Source organism: Notothenia rossii (genome assembly GCF_949606895.1).
Source record: "Notothenia rossii genome assembly, chromosome: 1".
Classification (NCBI taxonomy): domain Eukaryota; kingdom Metazoa; phylum Chordata; class Actinopteri; order Perciformes; family Nototheniidae; genus Notothenia; species Notothenia rossii.
Genome location: NC_136912.1, coordinates 63,688,456 through 63,707,297, shown reverse-complemented (window position 1 = coordinate 63,707,297; position 18,842 = coordinate 63,688,456). Strand labels below are relative to the sequence as shown.

Here is an 18,842-nt window from a genome sequence, read left to right as displayed (position 1 = left end):
TATATATATATATATATATATATATATATATATATATATATATATATATATATATATATATATATATATATATATATATATATATATATATATATATATATATATATATATATATATATATATATATATATATATATATATACATATATATATATATATATATATACATATATATATTTTAGGGCCGGGACTCGATTAAAAAAATTAATCTAATTAATTAGAGGTTTTGTAATTAATTAATCGAAATTAATCGCATTTTTAATCACATAGAAATATTTGACCTGAGAACAGTGAGAAGATGTCAATAAAGTGTGCCGTCACACAGAGGTAATTTGAATTGCTTACCGAGGTCCAATGATCCCAAGTCAGGGCAACACATTCGGCTTTCTCCAATAAATTCTCTTTATCTTCCTTTTCATTGTCATAAAGCTGCTGGATTCTTTTTGTCACTGTCTTTCTGCATGGCAGCTCATATGTTGTGTCAGACGATGCAATCTGTAGTACCTTTTGCAGCCCCTTATCTTCTACCACTCCAAGTGGTCTACAGTCGAGTGCAATCCAGTGAGCTGGTTATTTTTTCAGACGTGGACTTAGTTATCCTGGCCCTGAAACCAGTCATCTGGTTGAGTGTGGGTTGGGTGTGGGTCATACTTGTCAACCCTCCCGATTTTCGCGGGAGACTCCCGATTTCATTGCCCTCTCCCGGTTTCCTCCCGGGGTCATATTTCTCCCGATTTCTGACAAAATCAGATTTACACACGACTGTTTCCACTCGGACTTTAATACAGCTACACCATTGTTTGGTTTCCATGGTAACACGTCTCTTTAGTAGCGCGCGCAACTCAAAAGTCTGAGAGGGTGAGGCAGATATTCACAGAAAACAGAACAAGAATCGACAACTACTCTACTCTCTGCTCACTCCTTTCCTGTAAAATACAGGTCCAGCCCACACATATGCTCCATCAAGGACGGTGCTACAGGCCGCAAGGCAGTGCACTTACAACTACAATAAGCCTGTTAATGATAATCTAACGGCTCCGGCGATTCACTAGCACCCCCCCCCAATTTTGCATTTTGAAATGCTCCCGATTTCTGAGGGCAAGTATGGTGTGGGTCCTTGTACTCGGAGTCGGGCTAACGTCCACGCTAGCTTTCACGCTAGCTGCTATATGTTTCGCATTGAGGTGATACTTGAGGCTTGATGTGTTGCGGTGATATGCAAATTCCTTTTTGCATAATTTGCATACAACCGTGCTCTTATCGATGCTTCCATCCGTCTGTTTTTTTAAAACAAAATGTCCCATCCACGGGGCCAACCAAAGCGGTCTCATCAGCTTCTTCGTTCATGTTTGACTATTGTTCACTGTGGTTTGTTGTTGTCTGAAGTCATGAACGTTAGTTGGTGCTCCAGTATAATCGGTACGCCTGAAACTCATCCAGTGAGAAACGTTCCGCAGGGCAAAAATAAGTGCGATTAAAATGCGTTAATTTTTGTGTAATTAATTAATCTTAATTAACGCATTAAAGTTCCGGCCCTAATATATATATACAAACATACATATATAAATACATATATACACACATATATATATATACATATATACATATACATATACATATATACATATACATGTTTTTTTGCAGCGCTTTGGCCTCATGGAGATGTTTGCCAACGTTGTGGCCACTGCAGATCCCTTCTCTGATGCTTATCCAGGGTTTCTAACAGTTTTTTCCCTGGCTAAAGACAGAAGGTGACATATGCTGTACTCGGTAAAGCCTCCTAAGAGAAATGTGTAATATGTGAAATTGGGCCATATTAATGTATATAAAAAAAAAACGGATTTGATTTGACAATTACTAGCTTGCTCGGGAAAGTTACTGGAAAGGTGAAGCAAGGGCCACTGGAGCGGATCCAAATCTTGGACTGTAGGGCGGATCAGTGGTGGAAATAGTATTCAGATCCTTTATTTAAAGGTCTCCTTTTATACTATTTTCAGGCCTATATTATAGGTCTAGGACTGGGACTAAAATTCAGCCCTGGAGCCCAGTCCGGCCACATGAAATGGAAAATGTTAGAAATCCGCTGTTTATTATGGGCCTGGCGTACACATGCGTGGACATCACATTTTTGGTTATATGAACACAGTCGTTAATTCTACTGAACTGGTTCCTCATGGTCACGTATGTGGGCACTTACACTGCCATCTGGTGGTTTCAGAAGAGTACACTACGGTAAAAATTGAAAATGGCGGCAAACCACAAGGGATAATTCAAGTGGCAGCTCCAAATACAAACCTCGACAAGGTAAGAAGTCCTATCATATTTCAAGGCTTTTTCTGATTTAGATATTTATCAAAGCATTGTACGTTTGTCATGGGGGCAAATTTGACAAATGTGTAAAAATAACAATTTGGTATGCCGCTAAACATGATGTACACGTATGTGTACATAGGGACTTAGGTTGGTCGAAAATGCTAATATGTTAGTAAAAATGTGCACAAGTAAAATAGCGTATAGCTAACTCTGGTGCAGCTAAAAAGCTGTACATTGTCCCGATGAAATAAATAACAATTAAATAACTAAATACATACATACATACAGTGGGGCAAAAAAGTATTTAGTCAGCCACCAATTGTGCAAGTTCTCCCACTTAAAAAGATGAGAGGCTCTTCATTTTCATCCTAGGTATACCTCAACTATGAGACAAAATGAGAAAAGAAAAAGAAAAAAATACAGAAAATCAAATTGTCTGATTTTTAAAGAATTTATTTGCAAATTATGGTGGAAAATAAGTATTTGGTCAATAACAAAAGTTCATCTCAATACTTTGTTATATACCCTTTTTTGGCAATGACAGAGGCCAAACGTTTTCTGTAAGTCTTCACAAGGTTTTCACACACTGTTGCTGGTATTTTGGCCCATTCCTCCATGCAGATCTCCTCTAGAGCAGTGATGTTTTGGGGCTGTCGCTGGGCAACACGGACTTTCAACTCCCTCCAAAGATTTTCTATGGGGTTGAGATCTGGAGACTGGGTAGGCCACTCCAGGACCTTGAAATGCTTCTTACGAAGCCACTCCTTCGTTGCCCGGGCGGTGTGTTTGGGATCATTGTCATGCTGAAAGACCCAGCCACGTTTCATCTTCAATGCCCTTGCTGATGGAAGGAGGTTGTCACTCAAAATCTCACGATACATGGCCCCATTCATTCTTTCCTTTACACGGATCAGTCGTCCTGGTCCCTTTGCAGAAAAACAGCCCCAAAGCATGATGTTTCCACCCCCATGTTTCACAGTAGGTATGGTGTTCTTTGGATGCAACCCAGTATTCTTTCTCCTCCAAAAACGTCTGAGTTTTTACCAAAAAGTTCTATTTTGGTTTCATCTGACCATATGACATTCTCCCAATCCTCTTCTGGATCATCTAAATGCTCTCTAGCAAACTTCAGTCGGGCCTGGACATGTACTGGCTTAAGCAGGGGGACACGTCTGGCACTGCAGGATTTGAGTCCCTGGCGGCGTAGTGTGTTACTGATGGTAGCCTTTGTTACTTTGGTCCCAACTCTCTGCAGGTCATTGACTAGGTCCCCCCGTGTGGTTCTGGGATTTTTGGTCACCGTTCTTGTGATCATTTTGATCCCACGGGGTGAGATCTTGCGCGGAGCCCCAGATCGAGGGAGATTATCAGTGGTCTTGTATGTCTTCCATTTTCTAATAATTGCTCCCACAGTTGATTTCTTCACACCAAGCTGCTTACCTATTGCAGATTCAGTCTTCCCGGCCTGGTGCAGGTTTACAATTTTGTTTCTGGTGTCCTTTGACAGCTCTTTAGTCTTGGCCATCGTGGAGTTTGGAGTGTGACTGTTTGAGGTTGTGGACAGGTGTTTTTTATACTGATAACGAGTTCAAACAGGTGCCATTAATACAGTTAACGAGTGGAGGACAGAGGAGGCTCTTAAAGAAGAAGTTACAGGTCTGTGGGAGCCAGAAATCTTGTTTGTTTGTAGGTGGCAAACAGGTCAAGATACACCTCAGCACAAAGGCTCCACCACAGCCATCACCTTCAACCCAGCCAGCAAGGAGGTCTCATGGAGGCTCTCGTATAGCACTTGTACACCCCACCTACACAGCAGCCCATGCACCATCACCCTCACCTACACACAGCAGTCAGACCCACTGTTTTGGAAAACAGACAAAGACCTTGACACTGTCTTGACATTTATAATGAAGAGTTGGTTGAAAGTTCTGATGTTCAATATTGAATACAAACTAAAAAGTTTGAATGCTCAATTTGTATTTGTACACATCACATGAACCTTGGTATGTAATATGAAGTCTTTATTCAGTCCTAATGTATCTCAGTCCCTGCTGTGGTGAAAGTAGAGTGATAAACACTTGTTTTACTCAAAATTTGAATTAATTAATTTTCATATTAGACATGAATTACACATTTATATACAGTGTAATTCAAATATTTCACTACTTTTGTGATCCTAAGACTTTGGTAACCAAATCTAAAACACCAAAACAATTCGATCACATGAGTAAATTTGTGTTTACACAAGAGTTCTGACGATTTTCCGAAAATCGGATGTCAGATTTTAAGCTTTTGAGCTACTTATCTCATCACACAGTGCTCTAAAGTGAGTAATTTGCATATATAGCAATACCAGAGATTGTCCTGAACATTTTGATATTTAACACATGGGATGCCATGTTAGAAGAAATACATTTAAAAGGGGATTTAAGAAAACATCTAAAAATCGAGAAAATACCCTTAGACTCCTTAACTCAACAAAGCTGACCTGCTACAATGGAAAACCAAGAAAGATATATAGTGGCTTGGCCAAACCAAGTTGAACCCAAGGGATAATTAATAGTCACATCATACACAAAGGACACTGACAAAACCCAAATCCCCCCTTTGACATGGAAGCAGGTGGTTTGTCCCAATCTGTCCCAATTGGCTCCTTGCAGTATTTATGAGTCCTCAGTGCTCGGCCATGCCCTTTGCTTAACCAGGAAGTAACCTCCCCCAATGGACATGGTAACTCAAGAGACAAAGAAAGTAATTAATAAAAACCAATACTTGTGTTAGCTGTGCTAAAATGTTTGAAGTAATGTCAGATTACAATCAAATAAAGAGTTTACCATTTAGAGCAAATGTGTGGTGTTAATTGGCATGTTTTATTGTAGCTGCACTGAAGCAAAACTACTGAAGATGAGGATGCAGCGTAGTTGGTTTTTAAAGAAATCTGAATATTATTAAGGTTATTGATGTAAATTAATTATCTCTCAATGTCTAGATGAAAGCGTTTCTTGTATAAATGATTGGCTGGTTAAAGGTAAAACAAATTAGAATTTAAAAAAACGTTAGTTTTTTTTGCAAAAATCTGAATTGCCATGAAACGAAAATACTCATAAGATCACGCGAATACTGGCTGAATTTTCTTTCAACTTGGTGGATGGGTGCACCAATGAAGGACTCTTTACATTTTTGAATGACTCCAATCAAAGGGCGGATACACAATATGTTTTCACATATGGAAACAGCTTTGTTTGAGGTCTGAACTCTCAGAGTGCCCCTTCTTACAATTTTAAAAACATAAACTTAAAAGCCAGATCAGTTTATGTTCAAAATGGCGTATAAAACCAGACTTAACAACCTGCAGGCCCTGAACTTTAAGATGAGGGCTTCTTGGCTGGGCCTGCGTATGTTCCCCCTTCTAGAGCAGGGGTTCCCAAAGTGGGGGTCGCGAGATGATTACAAAATAAAAATGGAAAATAAAATAAAATAAAAAATAAAAAAAATTAATCTATTTTTTTTATAAGGGGCGGACTAGCCATCTGTATAATTTCCCCGCAACGAGGCTCCCCCTTTGACAATCCACTAGCGCAGTGTTTGTGCGGAAAACTGAAATTAATTCACTCGAACCCCCCCCCCCCCACCAGTCCCCCCACCACCACCCCCCACCCTGTCGACAGGGGGTCGCCAGTCTCTGGCACTGTTATTTTGGGGGTCGCGGGATGAAAAGTTTGGGAACCCCTGTTCTAGAGGACCGTGCACTTTTCCAACACTGCAGCCACCTCGTTCCAGACTGCCACGCTGTTGTTTTCCCTTGGCAAACAGAAGAGCATGGCTGGAAGACACATCTGTAACTCTGACCCAGATTGCACTGCAGCGCGGCTTGGCTCTTGCACTCTCACCCTGCAGTCACAGCGTGGGGATTTCTGTAGTTACAAATGAGCGCTTTAGTGCATGTATGACGTTTCACAAGTTTGAAATCTTATGTTATTTCTACATGAAATTAGAAATGTTGGAATCAAACCTTTATTTAAAACAAGTCATAAAGGTTTAATCTTAACATTTGTGATGGGTCCCTGTCCACTGTACAACATTTCTCCTGGTTTGACTGTTTTTAAAGTATATATGAATGTATTTCACCTGAAAGATAACTCTATCCCAACTCATTAGCAAAAGTTTGATTCTTTTTGGCATTTTTTGTCAATAGACCTCATTTACAGAAAATCTAACCTTTAATGCTTTTAAGTAAAAAGCATTAAAGGTCTCCTATTATACAATGTTTAGGCATATATTATAGGTCTCAGATATATAAAAAACATGTCTATGAAGTGTTTTGATCAAAACACCAAACAGATCACCCATTCTAGCCCCTCTATTTCAGATGTTAGAGAAGTGCTGATTCCGGGTCCGTAACTTAAAAAAAAAAAGGAAAAAAAGAGAGCTCATGCAGGAGAATTCTACCCAGATACTCACCTAAATGCTGCTGTGATTAACCATATTATGTTCCAAACCAAATCAAGGAATATTTCTGAAACAGTATGGAGCTCAAATGCTTTTTCCCTCATGGGGAGAGATCCCCTGCTTCTTTACACATATACTCTCTCCAGTACAATTTAGCTCTGAGTGTTAGCAATGCTTGCTAATGCAAACAAAGACCATATTGGGTGTAAAGCAAGCCCACATTTCTGATATTGCTTCATATTGGCAGCAAATCTGGATCAGCTCCGTTTTACCCCGTTTTTAGATATAAAATACATTTTAAAAAGTACATTTTGCATGATAGGAGACCTTTAAAGCATGGAGACATGTCACAGTAGAGGTACGAAATACAAATATGAACCTGAAAATCAGCATATGTGTCCTCTTAAAGTCTGGGAAAACCCAGATGATGTCACAGGGGTTATAAAGATATAAAATACATTGAAGCGTAAATATGCCATAACAGTTAGTTGTATTATGGTATATTTAGGATCCATGATCTTTGGAGCTGGACCCATATGAAGGACTAAAGTTTACATTTGTTAGTCCTTGTAGTGAATAAAGTGCCCTGATTCTTCTGCATTAAGGCCTTAAATGATGTGTCTATTTTTTGCATGACCTGATTGTAACGTTTGCTATTTTTTGTGAGTTATGTAACACAGCAGTGTTTCAGCTTGTATTCACGTCACGGCTGTCCTGGGAAATGATTATATGCAGCCTGCAAGATGTGCCGCGTTGCACGCTTCCTAAAACCCTGTTTTTTCTGGGTTTGTTTGGAACATGCAGAAGATGAACAGGCAAGTTTGGAGCAGAAACGACCACCAAACAAACAAACAAACATTGATGCAACGAAGCAGGAACAATCTTACAGCTTAAACAACATAAGGACTGCATGCTGTGAGAGCTATGTGGTGTGATAAATGTCACACCGGTTTAGCAATCATGACTAAGAGGGCAACAGCTGAGAAGCTTTATTCAACAATTTCTTCGTTACAAACAAACTCTGGGTGGGACTTGAAGCCTTGTATTCATGGTCTGCTTTTACAAAAGACAAGAGCCTGTTAAAGAGCAGTGGAAAATAGTTGGTCCAAGTAGAACATGAAAAGGATTAGTTTTTACAAAAGCAGGCAGGAGCTCAGCTGTGTGCAAGGAGATCAGGAAATAAAAATCCCAGCTATTATTGAAAACAACTGTGCACAAAATAAGATCATGCTGAGGATTTTTGCCTTTTAGTCCATGCTTTTAAGGGATAGTTCATATTTATTTAGGATTGTATGAGGTATATATCCGTAAAACAGACAGGAGTTTCAGCAGGAATTCAAGTAATGTAATGATTTGGGGAATTTTTTTTTATTTAGACACCTAAAAAACCCAATATCTATTAATATGTACGCTATATTTAGAACATTTTCACTGCTTCACATTGCTGTCGGACAGCCCTTTCAGATGGGGAACTGAAATTGTTATTTTAAGCACTCTACAAAGCTACAAGGTCACAGACAAAACAGTAATTTCACCTCCCAGAACATGTGAGAGCTGGGGCCTCATGTATAACGGCGTGCGTAGGATTGACGTGGGAAGGTTGCTTACTTAGTAGAAATCCGAAAAATAGGTCCATAAATTTTCCGCCACTTTCCGATTCACCAAACATTGCGTACCGGTGTCAGTACACGATCGGCTCGGGTACACCATAGACATATAAAGAGTAGACGCCGCATTGGCTGCTGGAGCGCAAGAAATACGGCCGCCATCTTGGACCGGTCATCCTACCCATATTGTACAGACATTCTACCCATAGACAGAGGTTTCAAGATGCCAGAGCACTGTGCTGCGTATTGCTGTGCAAATCGGCGGACGATTGCGAACAGGGGTCGGGGGATTACTTTTCACAAGTAAGATTCAACATTATTATTGGTTGTATTTTGTAAATAGAATATTATTGTACTGTATTGATGTCCGCCAGCGAAATCGTAGCCAGCAAACATTATGTTTATGGCCAAGTGAGACTTTATAAATCATGCTGCTGTAACAAGTGAATTTCCCCGTTGTGGGATGAATACATTTCTTAATTTTTTTTTGTGTTGACTCTCTCAAATCTCCCGTTTTTATTTTGAAGGTTTCCCAAAGACAAAGATATGAGGAAGAAGTGGGAAGTTGCTTTGAGGAGGGAAGGGTTCACTGCAAGCGAGTCATCCGTGATTTGCAGTGAGCATTTTAAGCAGGACGACTTTGAGAGGACAGGACAGATTGTCCGACTCAGAGATGGTGTTATTCCCTCCATCTTCAGCTTCCCGGTTCACCTCCAAAGAGTAGGTGTATCATCATAAGGCTATTAGCATTCATAAATGTAAATATTCTATTATCAATAACAGGGCAGGGTGAAATACCTATCCCTGTGTGTGCGTGTGTGTATATATATATATATGTATATATATATTCTTTTCAAGTATTATGCTTCTTCATTTTAGCCGGAAAAGGGCAGGACTACGTCTACTTCCAGAAAAGCTGAAGAGAGCCTGTCTGTGGCCCCTCAGGATGACCCAGAAGCTTCAACTTCACAACCTCAGCCTAATGATGAGTAAACACACTCACAAATAAACCCATACACACACAATTGAAGACATGTTGAACATGCATTCCTGGCACACACACACACACACACACACACACACACACACACACACACACACACACACACACACACACACACACACACACACACACACACACACACACACACACACACACACACACACACACACACACACACACATGATGCAGGCAGTGGCTTTGACAGGTGATGACTATAAGAAAGAATGTGGGCCATACTCTAGTTGTGTCAAAGTGATGTGTGTGAGGTGAAACATCACTCAAACCATGTTCATCCCTCTTTCTACTAGGATCATAGCTATGTCTTGCCTGCTTCTCCTACTGCTCTTAAGGCCAGACTCAATTAAGCTTTAGCAAGAGTGGAGCGTGGAGAGCGAGAGAGGAAGAATGCCATGGCTAGAGAAAAGAGGGCAAAGACCACAGTGAGGAGTCTTTTGGGGGATTTGAGGGAAAAGAACCTCATTAATGAAGAACTCAAAGAGAGGCTTGATTTCTACTCAGGTAAAATGAAATTAGCACTTTGAAATTCATGTACATCTTACTCTTACACTCTTTATTAAACTCCTTTGTTATTATATGAAGGGGACTTATTAATTTTTTCTCATACAATTTCAGATCTTCAAATAGACTTCAAGGCAAAGCAGGGCCATGAGTACTCAAAGGACCACAGAGAGTTTGCCCTCACACTCCATCTACATCACTGGTTCTCAACGGGGGCGTTCAGAGAACATCGGGGGGCGCTGGAAGCAATATTTTTGAAAGGGGGGCGTTGAGGTGTTCTTGGGGGGCGTTCACGCATAATGTCTTTTTGTCATGAAAAACGCTGGCCACAGCGTCTTTTCCTGTACAAAAAGCAGCTGTCAGCATCTTTTGTTGCTATAGGAAACCACAACTCTGCTTGCGATTGGTCAGCTGTCCGCAGTGTTATTACGGGTACGTTCGTAAATGCACGAACGGTCAGTCCGCTCGGACAACCCGTCTGTTCCGCCAGAGCACCCAGCTGTGAGCGCTCAGAGCGCAGCCCTCTGGACTGTGGAACGGGGACGCTCGGAGCGCTTGGAGCGCATTTACGAACGTACCCTACAAAAAGCAGCCGGGAGCGGACCGGAAGTCGTTGTAATTTTGGGATCGCGACTGTTAATAATCTGTGTCACTTTGTTAAATTTTGATATGTTTTGATATGACAAATTCCACCAACAGATTCGAACTAAGTGGTCAGTTTATGAAAATAATACCCGTTTCTATGTCTGCTACGACATGGAAGAGCTGGCTAGCCACGCTGCTCCACACAGAGCTCTGTTTGTTCAAAATTACAACGACTTCTGGTCCGCTCCCGGCACGATGTCTTGTCATGTCACCAGCTAGCCCTCTAGCCTTTGCCGCCATATCGTGACACTACCCCCCCCCCCCCCTAAATATTAGCATCATAAAACAACAAAAATCATATCACATCAGCAAAATGGCCGCGAAAAAGATAAAATGCAGACAGTACTCTATTGAATATCTTAGCTATGGCTTCATACCGTCTCCTACCAATGCACAACTCCCAATGTGTTTACTTTGCGAACATGTATTTTCAAATGAGGGAATGAAACCCTCACGTTTAAAGGAGCACCTTACCAAGATCCACCCGGATAAGGCAGATAAGGAGCGTCCGTTCTTCCAGGCCCTCAAAGAGAAACATGGTAGGAGCACCATCAGCAGTCTCTTCGCTAGGAAGACCACCCAGACTGACAGCGGGCTAATAGCGTCATAGAACATCTCCTTGCTGATAGCCAAATGTGGGCAGCCGTTCACAATCGGAGAGAAGTTGGTACTCCCTGCCATCAAAGAGGTCATATCTACTGTGATGGAGCGTGATCCCACACAGGTGCTGAAATCCATCCCACTCAGTAATGACACCGTATATCAGAGGAGCAGCTGTGTGCCATCCTGCGGGAAACTCCATTCAGCCTTCAGCTGGATGAGACAACCACTTCTGACAACAATGTTCTGTTGATGGCCTATGTCCGCTATAGCACCTCCAACAGTCAGGAGATGGCTGAGGAATTTTTATTTTCCAAATATCTGGTCACAGACACCAAGGGCCAGACCATTTTTAATGCACTGGATGCTTATCTACAGGAGAAGTCAATCCCGATCAACAACATCCTCGCATGTGCTACTGACGGTGCCCCTTCCATGGTTGGCAGGTACCATGGCTTCACCACTCTGCTGAAGGAGCAGGTCCCGCATGTCCTCACAGTCCACTGTGTCTTGCACCTCCACAACCTTGTGGCCAAATCTAAAAGTCCACCTCTCCACGAGTCTCTCAATGTTGCAGTAAAGGCAATAAACAAAATAAAAGCCCACGCCCTGAATAACAGATTGTTCCGACAGCTGTGTCAGGAAAATGATGAGACCTTTGAGCGTCTTCTTCTCCACACTGATGTCCGCTGGCTCTCAAAAGGAAACGGCCTTGCTCGTTTTTGTGAGCTGTTTGACAGCATCGTGGAGTTCCTGGAGGAGGTGGATGCAGCACTCTGGGAACAGGTGTCATCCAGCCGCTGCGACATCATGTACCTCGCAGACTTCTTTGGCAAAATGAATGAAGTCACGCTGAAGCTCCAAGGAAAAGGAGTTACTCTGATCCAGAGCAAGGCGGTCATCCACAGTCTCACCTCCAGGCTGGATCTATACCGGCAGAGCATAGGCAGGAGGCAGTTTGCTCATTTCCCGCTGTTGACCAAGGTGATCTAGCCTAGGCTACTAAATAATGATAATAATAAATAATACATGTAATAAATGTAGGCTACTCTATGCAACACTATATTTGTGTTCCTGGTTAGTATAAATAACTTATGTTCTGAATGTATTATGAGAATAAAGAAACATCAATTAGTAAACTAATTAGCAATAAAATAACCAGTTTAAAATCGGATGGTAACATTCTGCACCGATAACAATTTCCTGGTTATACTCATTGCAGGTGTCTGAGGCTCTTACCGATGAGCGCCTCCTCATTTACACAGACCACCTGAGGATGGTGAATGCCGACTTGAAGATCCGCTTCAGAGATCTTTTGGACCTCGATGTTCCCACCTGGGTGGTGCAGCCCTTTCAGGCGGACGTGGCGGAATGCGAGCCAGCAATACAGGAGCATCTCATCGACATCCAGAGTGACGATGAGGCCCAGGCTATTTTCCGCACCTCTGGCTGGGGCAACATGTGGGTCAAATACTCTCAGCGTTACCCGGCTCTCTGGGAGAAAGCGAGGCTGCTTCTTCTGGCTTTCCCAACCACATACCTCGTGGAGCAGGGATTCAGCCAGGTCCTCCACATGCAGTCCAAGTACCGCAATCGCTTGAACTTGAAAGCCTCAGGTGCACTGCGACTGAAACTAAGTTCTCTGCAACCCGCAGTGAAGAAACTGGCAGAGAACCACCAAGCGCAGGGCTCACACTAACCTTCCCACCCCCCCCCGCAATTTGGCGAAATGCAACACCTTTCCGACCTGTTAGTTCTGTAGGCCTAATGTACAGTTTTGTAACCTACTGTTTGTTCTGCACTGGACATGTGTGAAATTGCTGCTGTTTCGTAGCAGTCTGTTTGTATTCTCTGCTCTTGTCTGAGTTTGTTTAACACTCATAAATATCATTTTTATTCACATTCACATGCATTTTCTGCTCTCTGGTAAACTAATGATAATGATATTCCAACTGCCCAGTTAAATCAAATCTATTATTTGGCATTCAGTGACATGCTTTTTAAATGATATAACACAGAATATTATCCATCCATCCATCCATCCATCTTCTCCCGCTTATCCGTGGTCGGGTCGCGGAGGTAGCAGTTCCAGCAGAGAGCCCCAAACTTTCTTTTCCCTGGCCACATCAACCAGCTCTGACTGGGGGATCCCAAGGCGCTCCCAGGCCAGAGAAGAGATATAATCCCTCCATCTGGTTCTAGGTCTACCCCTTGGTCTCTTCCCAGCTGGACGTGCCTGGAACACCTCCCTAGGGAGGCGCCCAGGTGGCATCCTAACTAGGTGCCCGAACCACCTCAACTGGCTCCTTTCGACGCGAAGGAGGAGCGGTTCAACTCCGAGTCCCTCCCGGATGACCGAACTTCTCACCTTATCCCTAAGGGAGACACCAGCCACCCTGCGGAGAAAACCCATCTCGGCCGCTTGTACCCGCGATCTCGTTCTTTCGGTCATGACCCATCCTTCATGACCATAGGTGAGGGTAGGAACGAAAATGGCCCGGTAGACAGAGAGCTTTGCCTTCTGGCTCAGCTCCCTTTTCGTCACAACGGTGCGGTAAAGAGACTGCAGTACCGCTCCCGCTGCTCCGATTCTCCGACCCATCTCACGCTCCATTGTTCCCTCACTCGAGAACAAGACCCCGAGATACTTGAACTCCTTCACTTGGGGTAAGGACTCATTCCCTACTTGGAGTGGACAGTCCATCGGTTTCCTGCTGAGAACCATGGCCTCAGATTTGGAGGTGCTGATCCTCATCCCAGCCGCTTCACACTCGGTTGCGAACCGATCCAGTGAGTGCTGAAGGTCGCAGACCGATGAAGCCATCAGAACCACATCATCTGCAAAAAGCAGTGGTGCAATCCTTAGTCCACCGAACTGCAGACCCCCTCCCCCACGACTACGCCTCGAAATCCGATCCATGTATATTACAAACAGGATTGGTGACAAAGCGCAGCCCTGGCGGAGGCCAACCCTCACCTGAAATGGGTCCGACTTACTGCCGAGGACCCGGACACAGCTCTCGCTTTGGGAGTACAGAGATTGGATGGCCCTGAGTAGAGACCCCCTCACCCCATACTCCCGCAGCACCTCCCACAGTGACTCCCTGGGAACCCGGTCATATGCCTTCTCCAAGTCTACAAAACACATGTAGACTGGATAAGCATACTCCCAGGCACCCTCCAGGATCCTTGCGAGAGTAAAAAGCTGATCCGTCGTTCCACGACCAGGACGGAATCCGCATTGTTCCTCCTCAATCTGAGGTTCGACAATCGGCCTGACCCTCCTTTCGAGTACCTTAGAGTAAACTTTCCCGGGGAGGCTGAGTAGTGTGATGCCTCGGTAATTGGCACACACCCTCTGATCCCCCTTTTTGAAAAGGGGAACCACCACTCCGGTCTGCCACTCCTTCGGTACTGTTTCTGAAGGGAAACCCACAGGAGCCACTTAAAACCAGTTTCCCGCATTCCTCGACTGGTGACAAAGTATTTGTAATGATGGATGCATGCCACATGCTGAAATTGGCACGTAATATGTTGCAGGTAAATGATGATTGTTGTAGACCTATTTGTACAAGTTATGTCTCTGCTGCTAAAAGTTGTATCTAAATATTGTTGTCTATTCATTTGCACAGTTATGGCTGGACGTGATGATCAACATTTTGCTGTTTGTACTTGTTTGAGCAGTGACTGAATCTTTCTCTGCAGGCATACAGTCCAATTGCAACGACCACCGGACAGATCAAGTGGAGGTTCATCAATCATCTCAATGATGTGCAAAAAAAAGACGGACTGCATGCTGCCAATAAAATCACAGACAAACATGTCTACTTTGAGAACCACAAGATGAGGCTGTCCCTGGCTGCACAAACACTGAGTCGCTCCGTGTCACTTGCTCTCCGCACAATGAGGGATCTTAGGTACTCTCAGTTTAAAGACTGTGAGGCAACGGCAGAATTCATTGAGGTAAACAGTTAGTGATTATAGAACCAAGTACGTGTTTTTTTTTAAATAATTGATCAAAATGTGATTTGAGCATCAGGAACAATTTGTTGATAATTCTCTAAGTTCAACATGCAAATATTTTAATGAACCGTGATATTGCATATTCATAAATACAAAAGTTTGTATATAACCTTACACATACCTTCACAAATTTTAGAGTGCTAAAGCTCTGTGTGAAATTTGCTGTAGCACAAAGCAGGCCTATGGAGAGAAGGAAGTCAAGCAAATACTAAGTTTGCATGTTGCACGTTGAACATACAGTTTAGAAATAAGTACTCTGTTCTCTTTATATCTTGAATAGATGAGCATTGATTACAACTATCTGATACCTAATGAAACACCGTAATGATAGTGATTTAGATGCCGATATTTCTTTATAGATTATTGACAGGCTGTTTGACACAATGAATGGACGCAATCCTCGTGCCAAAGGATTCAAATCTCCCTTGGGTGCTTTGAATTGGATAGAGAGGAAAGCATTTTTGTCAAGAGCCAGGGAGTACTTGCTCACTTTGGTGACAAAAGATGGAACACCACTTCACCGATCTAAGAGGTCTATTAAAAATAATGCTTGTTATTCATGCATGAAAAGTTCACGACATGAGTTCAACGATACTCTGTTCCGTTATGCATCGAGTTCATAAGATCCTCTGTTCCCTACATCAGGTTCATATGATGCTACTGTTACAATGTTTTTTCCTTTAGTTTTGTCTGCTAACATGATGCTCTTTTATTTCAATGTTTTTCTGTGTTCAGTTTTGTTTGTTGGAATGATCTTGTATTCATTGTTTTTGAGGTCCCAGATGCTTCTAAATAGTATGTATTACACAACATCAAGTTTTGCAGGTGTCAGAAGGAGGGTATGCATGTTGAAATGATGTTTTCTTGTTTCAATGTTTTTCAATCTGCAGATTTGTTTATATTTGAATTATCTTGTATTCAGTGTTTTTGAGGTCCCAGATGCTTCTAATGGTACGTATTACACAACATCAAGCACATGTAGGTGTCAAAATGGTATGTATTGCATGTGTTCTTGCATGTGTTCTTGTTCTCAAGTTATCCCAGTTCTGCAATTACATTGTTCCTAGTTAGCTAAGTGTCCTACAAGTATACTGTATATGTTTTGCCATGATCAGAGTACTAAAATGTTTTTCTTTTGCAGGTACTTGTCAGTCATCGGATTTGTCATTAACATCGACACGTTGATGCTGATGATTCCTGAACTGCTCCAAGTTCAGCGGTATGTCCTCACCTACAGGTTCAGCCAGGATCACTTGGAGCTCCTATTTAATTCCATTAGAGCGTCAGGTAGGGTTGATGTTCTTTTAATTGCAATAAATTCTGAAAATAATTTATGAGTAATGTATGTATTGTGTCCATCTGCACGCCAGTTCCAGGCCATCTTCCGCCGTCTGATGGTTCGGTGAGGTGTTTCACCTAGTGAGACAGGCAATGTGGCAGCCCAAGATCACACTGTGTCCCTGTCTGCGGTAGAGATGTCTTCTGCTGAAACTGCTGAAGAGCACCCATCTCCATTCGCCAACATTTCGGCTGTTGTGAGTGACCACAGCTATCTTCCCACTCGGTTTGGTGGTCTGGTGGAAAATGCGCTGGTCTACATCGCAGGATTTGTAGTCCGGCAGATTCTGCGAAAGCTGTCCTGTGATGTGTGCCGTGCAAGATTGGTCAGAGATGCTTTACCTTCATCATTTGATGAGAGCTACCACCTTCTAGCCCTGAAAAACAACGGTGGCCTAGTGATTCCATCACAAGGCACAGTGAAGGTGCTGAGAGCTGCAGAGAGGGTGATTGTTGTGATTCAACAAGGCAAGCTCCAAAGGTGTCGACAGTCACCATCGTCCGGGAGGAGATTGGAACGGAGGATGTTTTTCAGCTTGGGGAACACATTGAGGAGATGCAGTTTGTCATCGACAACCATTATTCCAACTTGTTGTCATTGGTTGTGTCTGTGTTTCTGAAAATAAGACTACAACACATTGCCAAACTCACCTCTCTTGACCTGCAGAAAGGGAGCACGAGAAAGAAGCTCTGCAAAACAGTCCTCTTTCAGGGCTTTTAGCTCATTTAAACTTTCATTAGCAACTTTGTTTAAATATGGTTTGGGGCGGGGTGGGGTCATGTTCTTGTGTTTAACTTGAACATTTACATTTTTTATATAGATATAGATGTAGATTTTCATTTTTTCTGACATAGATATAGATATTAATTTTTACTGATATATAACTTCTGTCTATGTATAATGTATTATTGTTTCTTCATTTTTCAACTTATAAAAATAGCTGAGTTGTAGGCCTACACAATCTGCTTCTGCTTCTCTATCATATAGACCATTAGTGTTTTTGTATATGTGTGTGTGTGTGTGTGTGTGTGTGTGTGTGTGTGTGTATATATATATTAGCCTATATTATATATCGTGTGTCTTTTGCAAAATACCTATCATACATAACATATAGGCTATCAAATACCAGAATATTCTATTGCTGTTAAGCCTATTATGAATATTAAAATACGCCGAATAATGTGTCCGGTATCACGCCTACATATATGACGTTTGCAGAAAACCCCCCCCGTGAAAATCATTTTTGTATTCAGCGAGTTATGATTGATTAAATGCGCTGACACTTCATTGCGCCTGCCAGACAGATTACACTGAGTGAAGCGGGTGACCGGTCCAAGATGGCGGCCCCACTGCTCGTCAGCGCCAGCGCCAATAGGCAGTAGCGGTCGATGCGGCGTCTACTCTTTATATGTCTATGGGGTACACGACTACAAGATCGGCTCGGGTGCATATCCGTCGCATCCGTCATCCGTTATATGACGTCATATCCGGCGTAATGTTCGCAGGCTTCTCTACGTCAACCGTCGCAGTAGTCACTGTGTCCCAATTCAGCGGCCGCATCCTCCTGAGGATGCATTCGGAGACCGCATACGTCACTTCCGCCAAACGAAGGCTGTTCCAATAAAAAAAAAAGACAAGACTCCTCCGAATGCGGCCCGCAAATGCAGCCTTCTTCCCCAGATTTAGAGGATACATCTGAGCTGTGTCCCAATTCAGCGGCCGCATCCTCCTGAGGATGCATTTGGAGACCGCATACGTCACTTCCGCCAAACGAAGGCTGTCCCAATTTTAAAAAAAGACAAGACTCCTCCGAATGCGGCCCGCAAATGCAGCCTTCTTTCCCCAGATTTAGAGGATACATCTGATGTACACTCCGCGGTGTACCATATCCCAGGATGTAACGGGTGACGGTGACGAATGAGTTTTAAAAAAAATATATGGCTTGTAACATCCCATCAACGGCTACAACGGTTTCAGCTGGATTCGTTTTTAAATGTACTCACCCAAATAGTAAACGACATGAAAGAAAAGTAAACCTATTTAATTTGTGTATTTAAATATACGGGCAATTGGAGATGTCTTCTTTATATTACATGTAAAATAATATGAAGTGAAAATATTTCTAAACCCTGTTTGGTTTTCATATTGTTGGGATTCATTATAAAGCTAATTTATTTATTTAACTCCTTTTGTTATACAAATCTTACTGCAACAATTTTGTTTTGATAGGGAGCAAGGAGCAGACTGCGCAATTTATCCAGATGCGCGGGGAGAATGAAGCCCTCTTCACGGGGGCCTGTTGCGACCTCGGGAAAATAATTTAAACATATTATATAACACCAAA

The 18,842-nt window shown here is 42.5% G+C and overlaps 2 protein-coding genes across 2 annotated transcripts; both read left to right on the top strand.

The window, feature by feature from the left end:
* The first annotated feature begins 1,673 nt into the window (after positions 1-1,673).
* On the top strand, positions 1,674-10,678 carry LOC307030620 (THAP domain-containing protein 6-like). Its single transcript, XM_079667155.1, has 4 exons — positions 1,674-8,672; positions 8,897-9,089; positions 9,249-9,358; positions 9,681-10,678. The coding sequence occupies exons 1-4, from the start codon at positions 8,593-8,595 to the stop codon at positions 9,742-9,744; spliced, it is 447 nt and encodes a 148-aa protein (XP_079523281.1). The 5' UTR covers positions 1,674-8,592; the 3' UTR covers positions 9,745-10,678.
* A 636-nt stretch (positions 10,679-11,314) lies between these two features.
* LOC307022089 (protein FAM200C-like) lies at positions 11,315-12,840 on the top strand. The gene is made up of 2 exons (XM_079654662.1): positions 11,315-12,120; positions 12,359-12,840. The coding sequence occupies exons 1-2, from the start codon at positions 11,389-11,391 to the stop codon at positions 12,833-12,835; spliced, it is 1,209 nt and encodes a 402-aa protein (XP_079510788.1). The 5' UTR covers positions 11,315-11,388; the 3' UTR covers positions 12,836-12,840.
* The last annotated feature ends 6,002 nt before the right edge of the window (positions 12,841-18,842 follow it).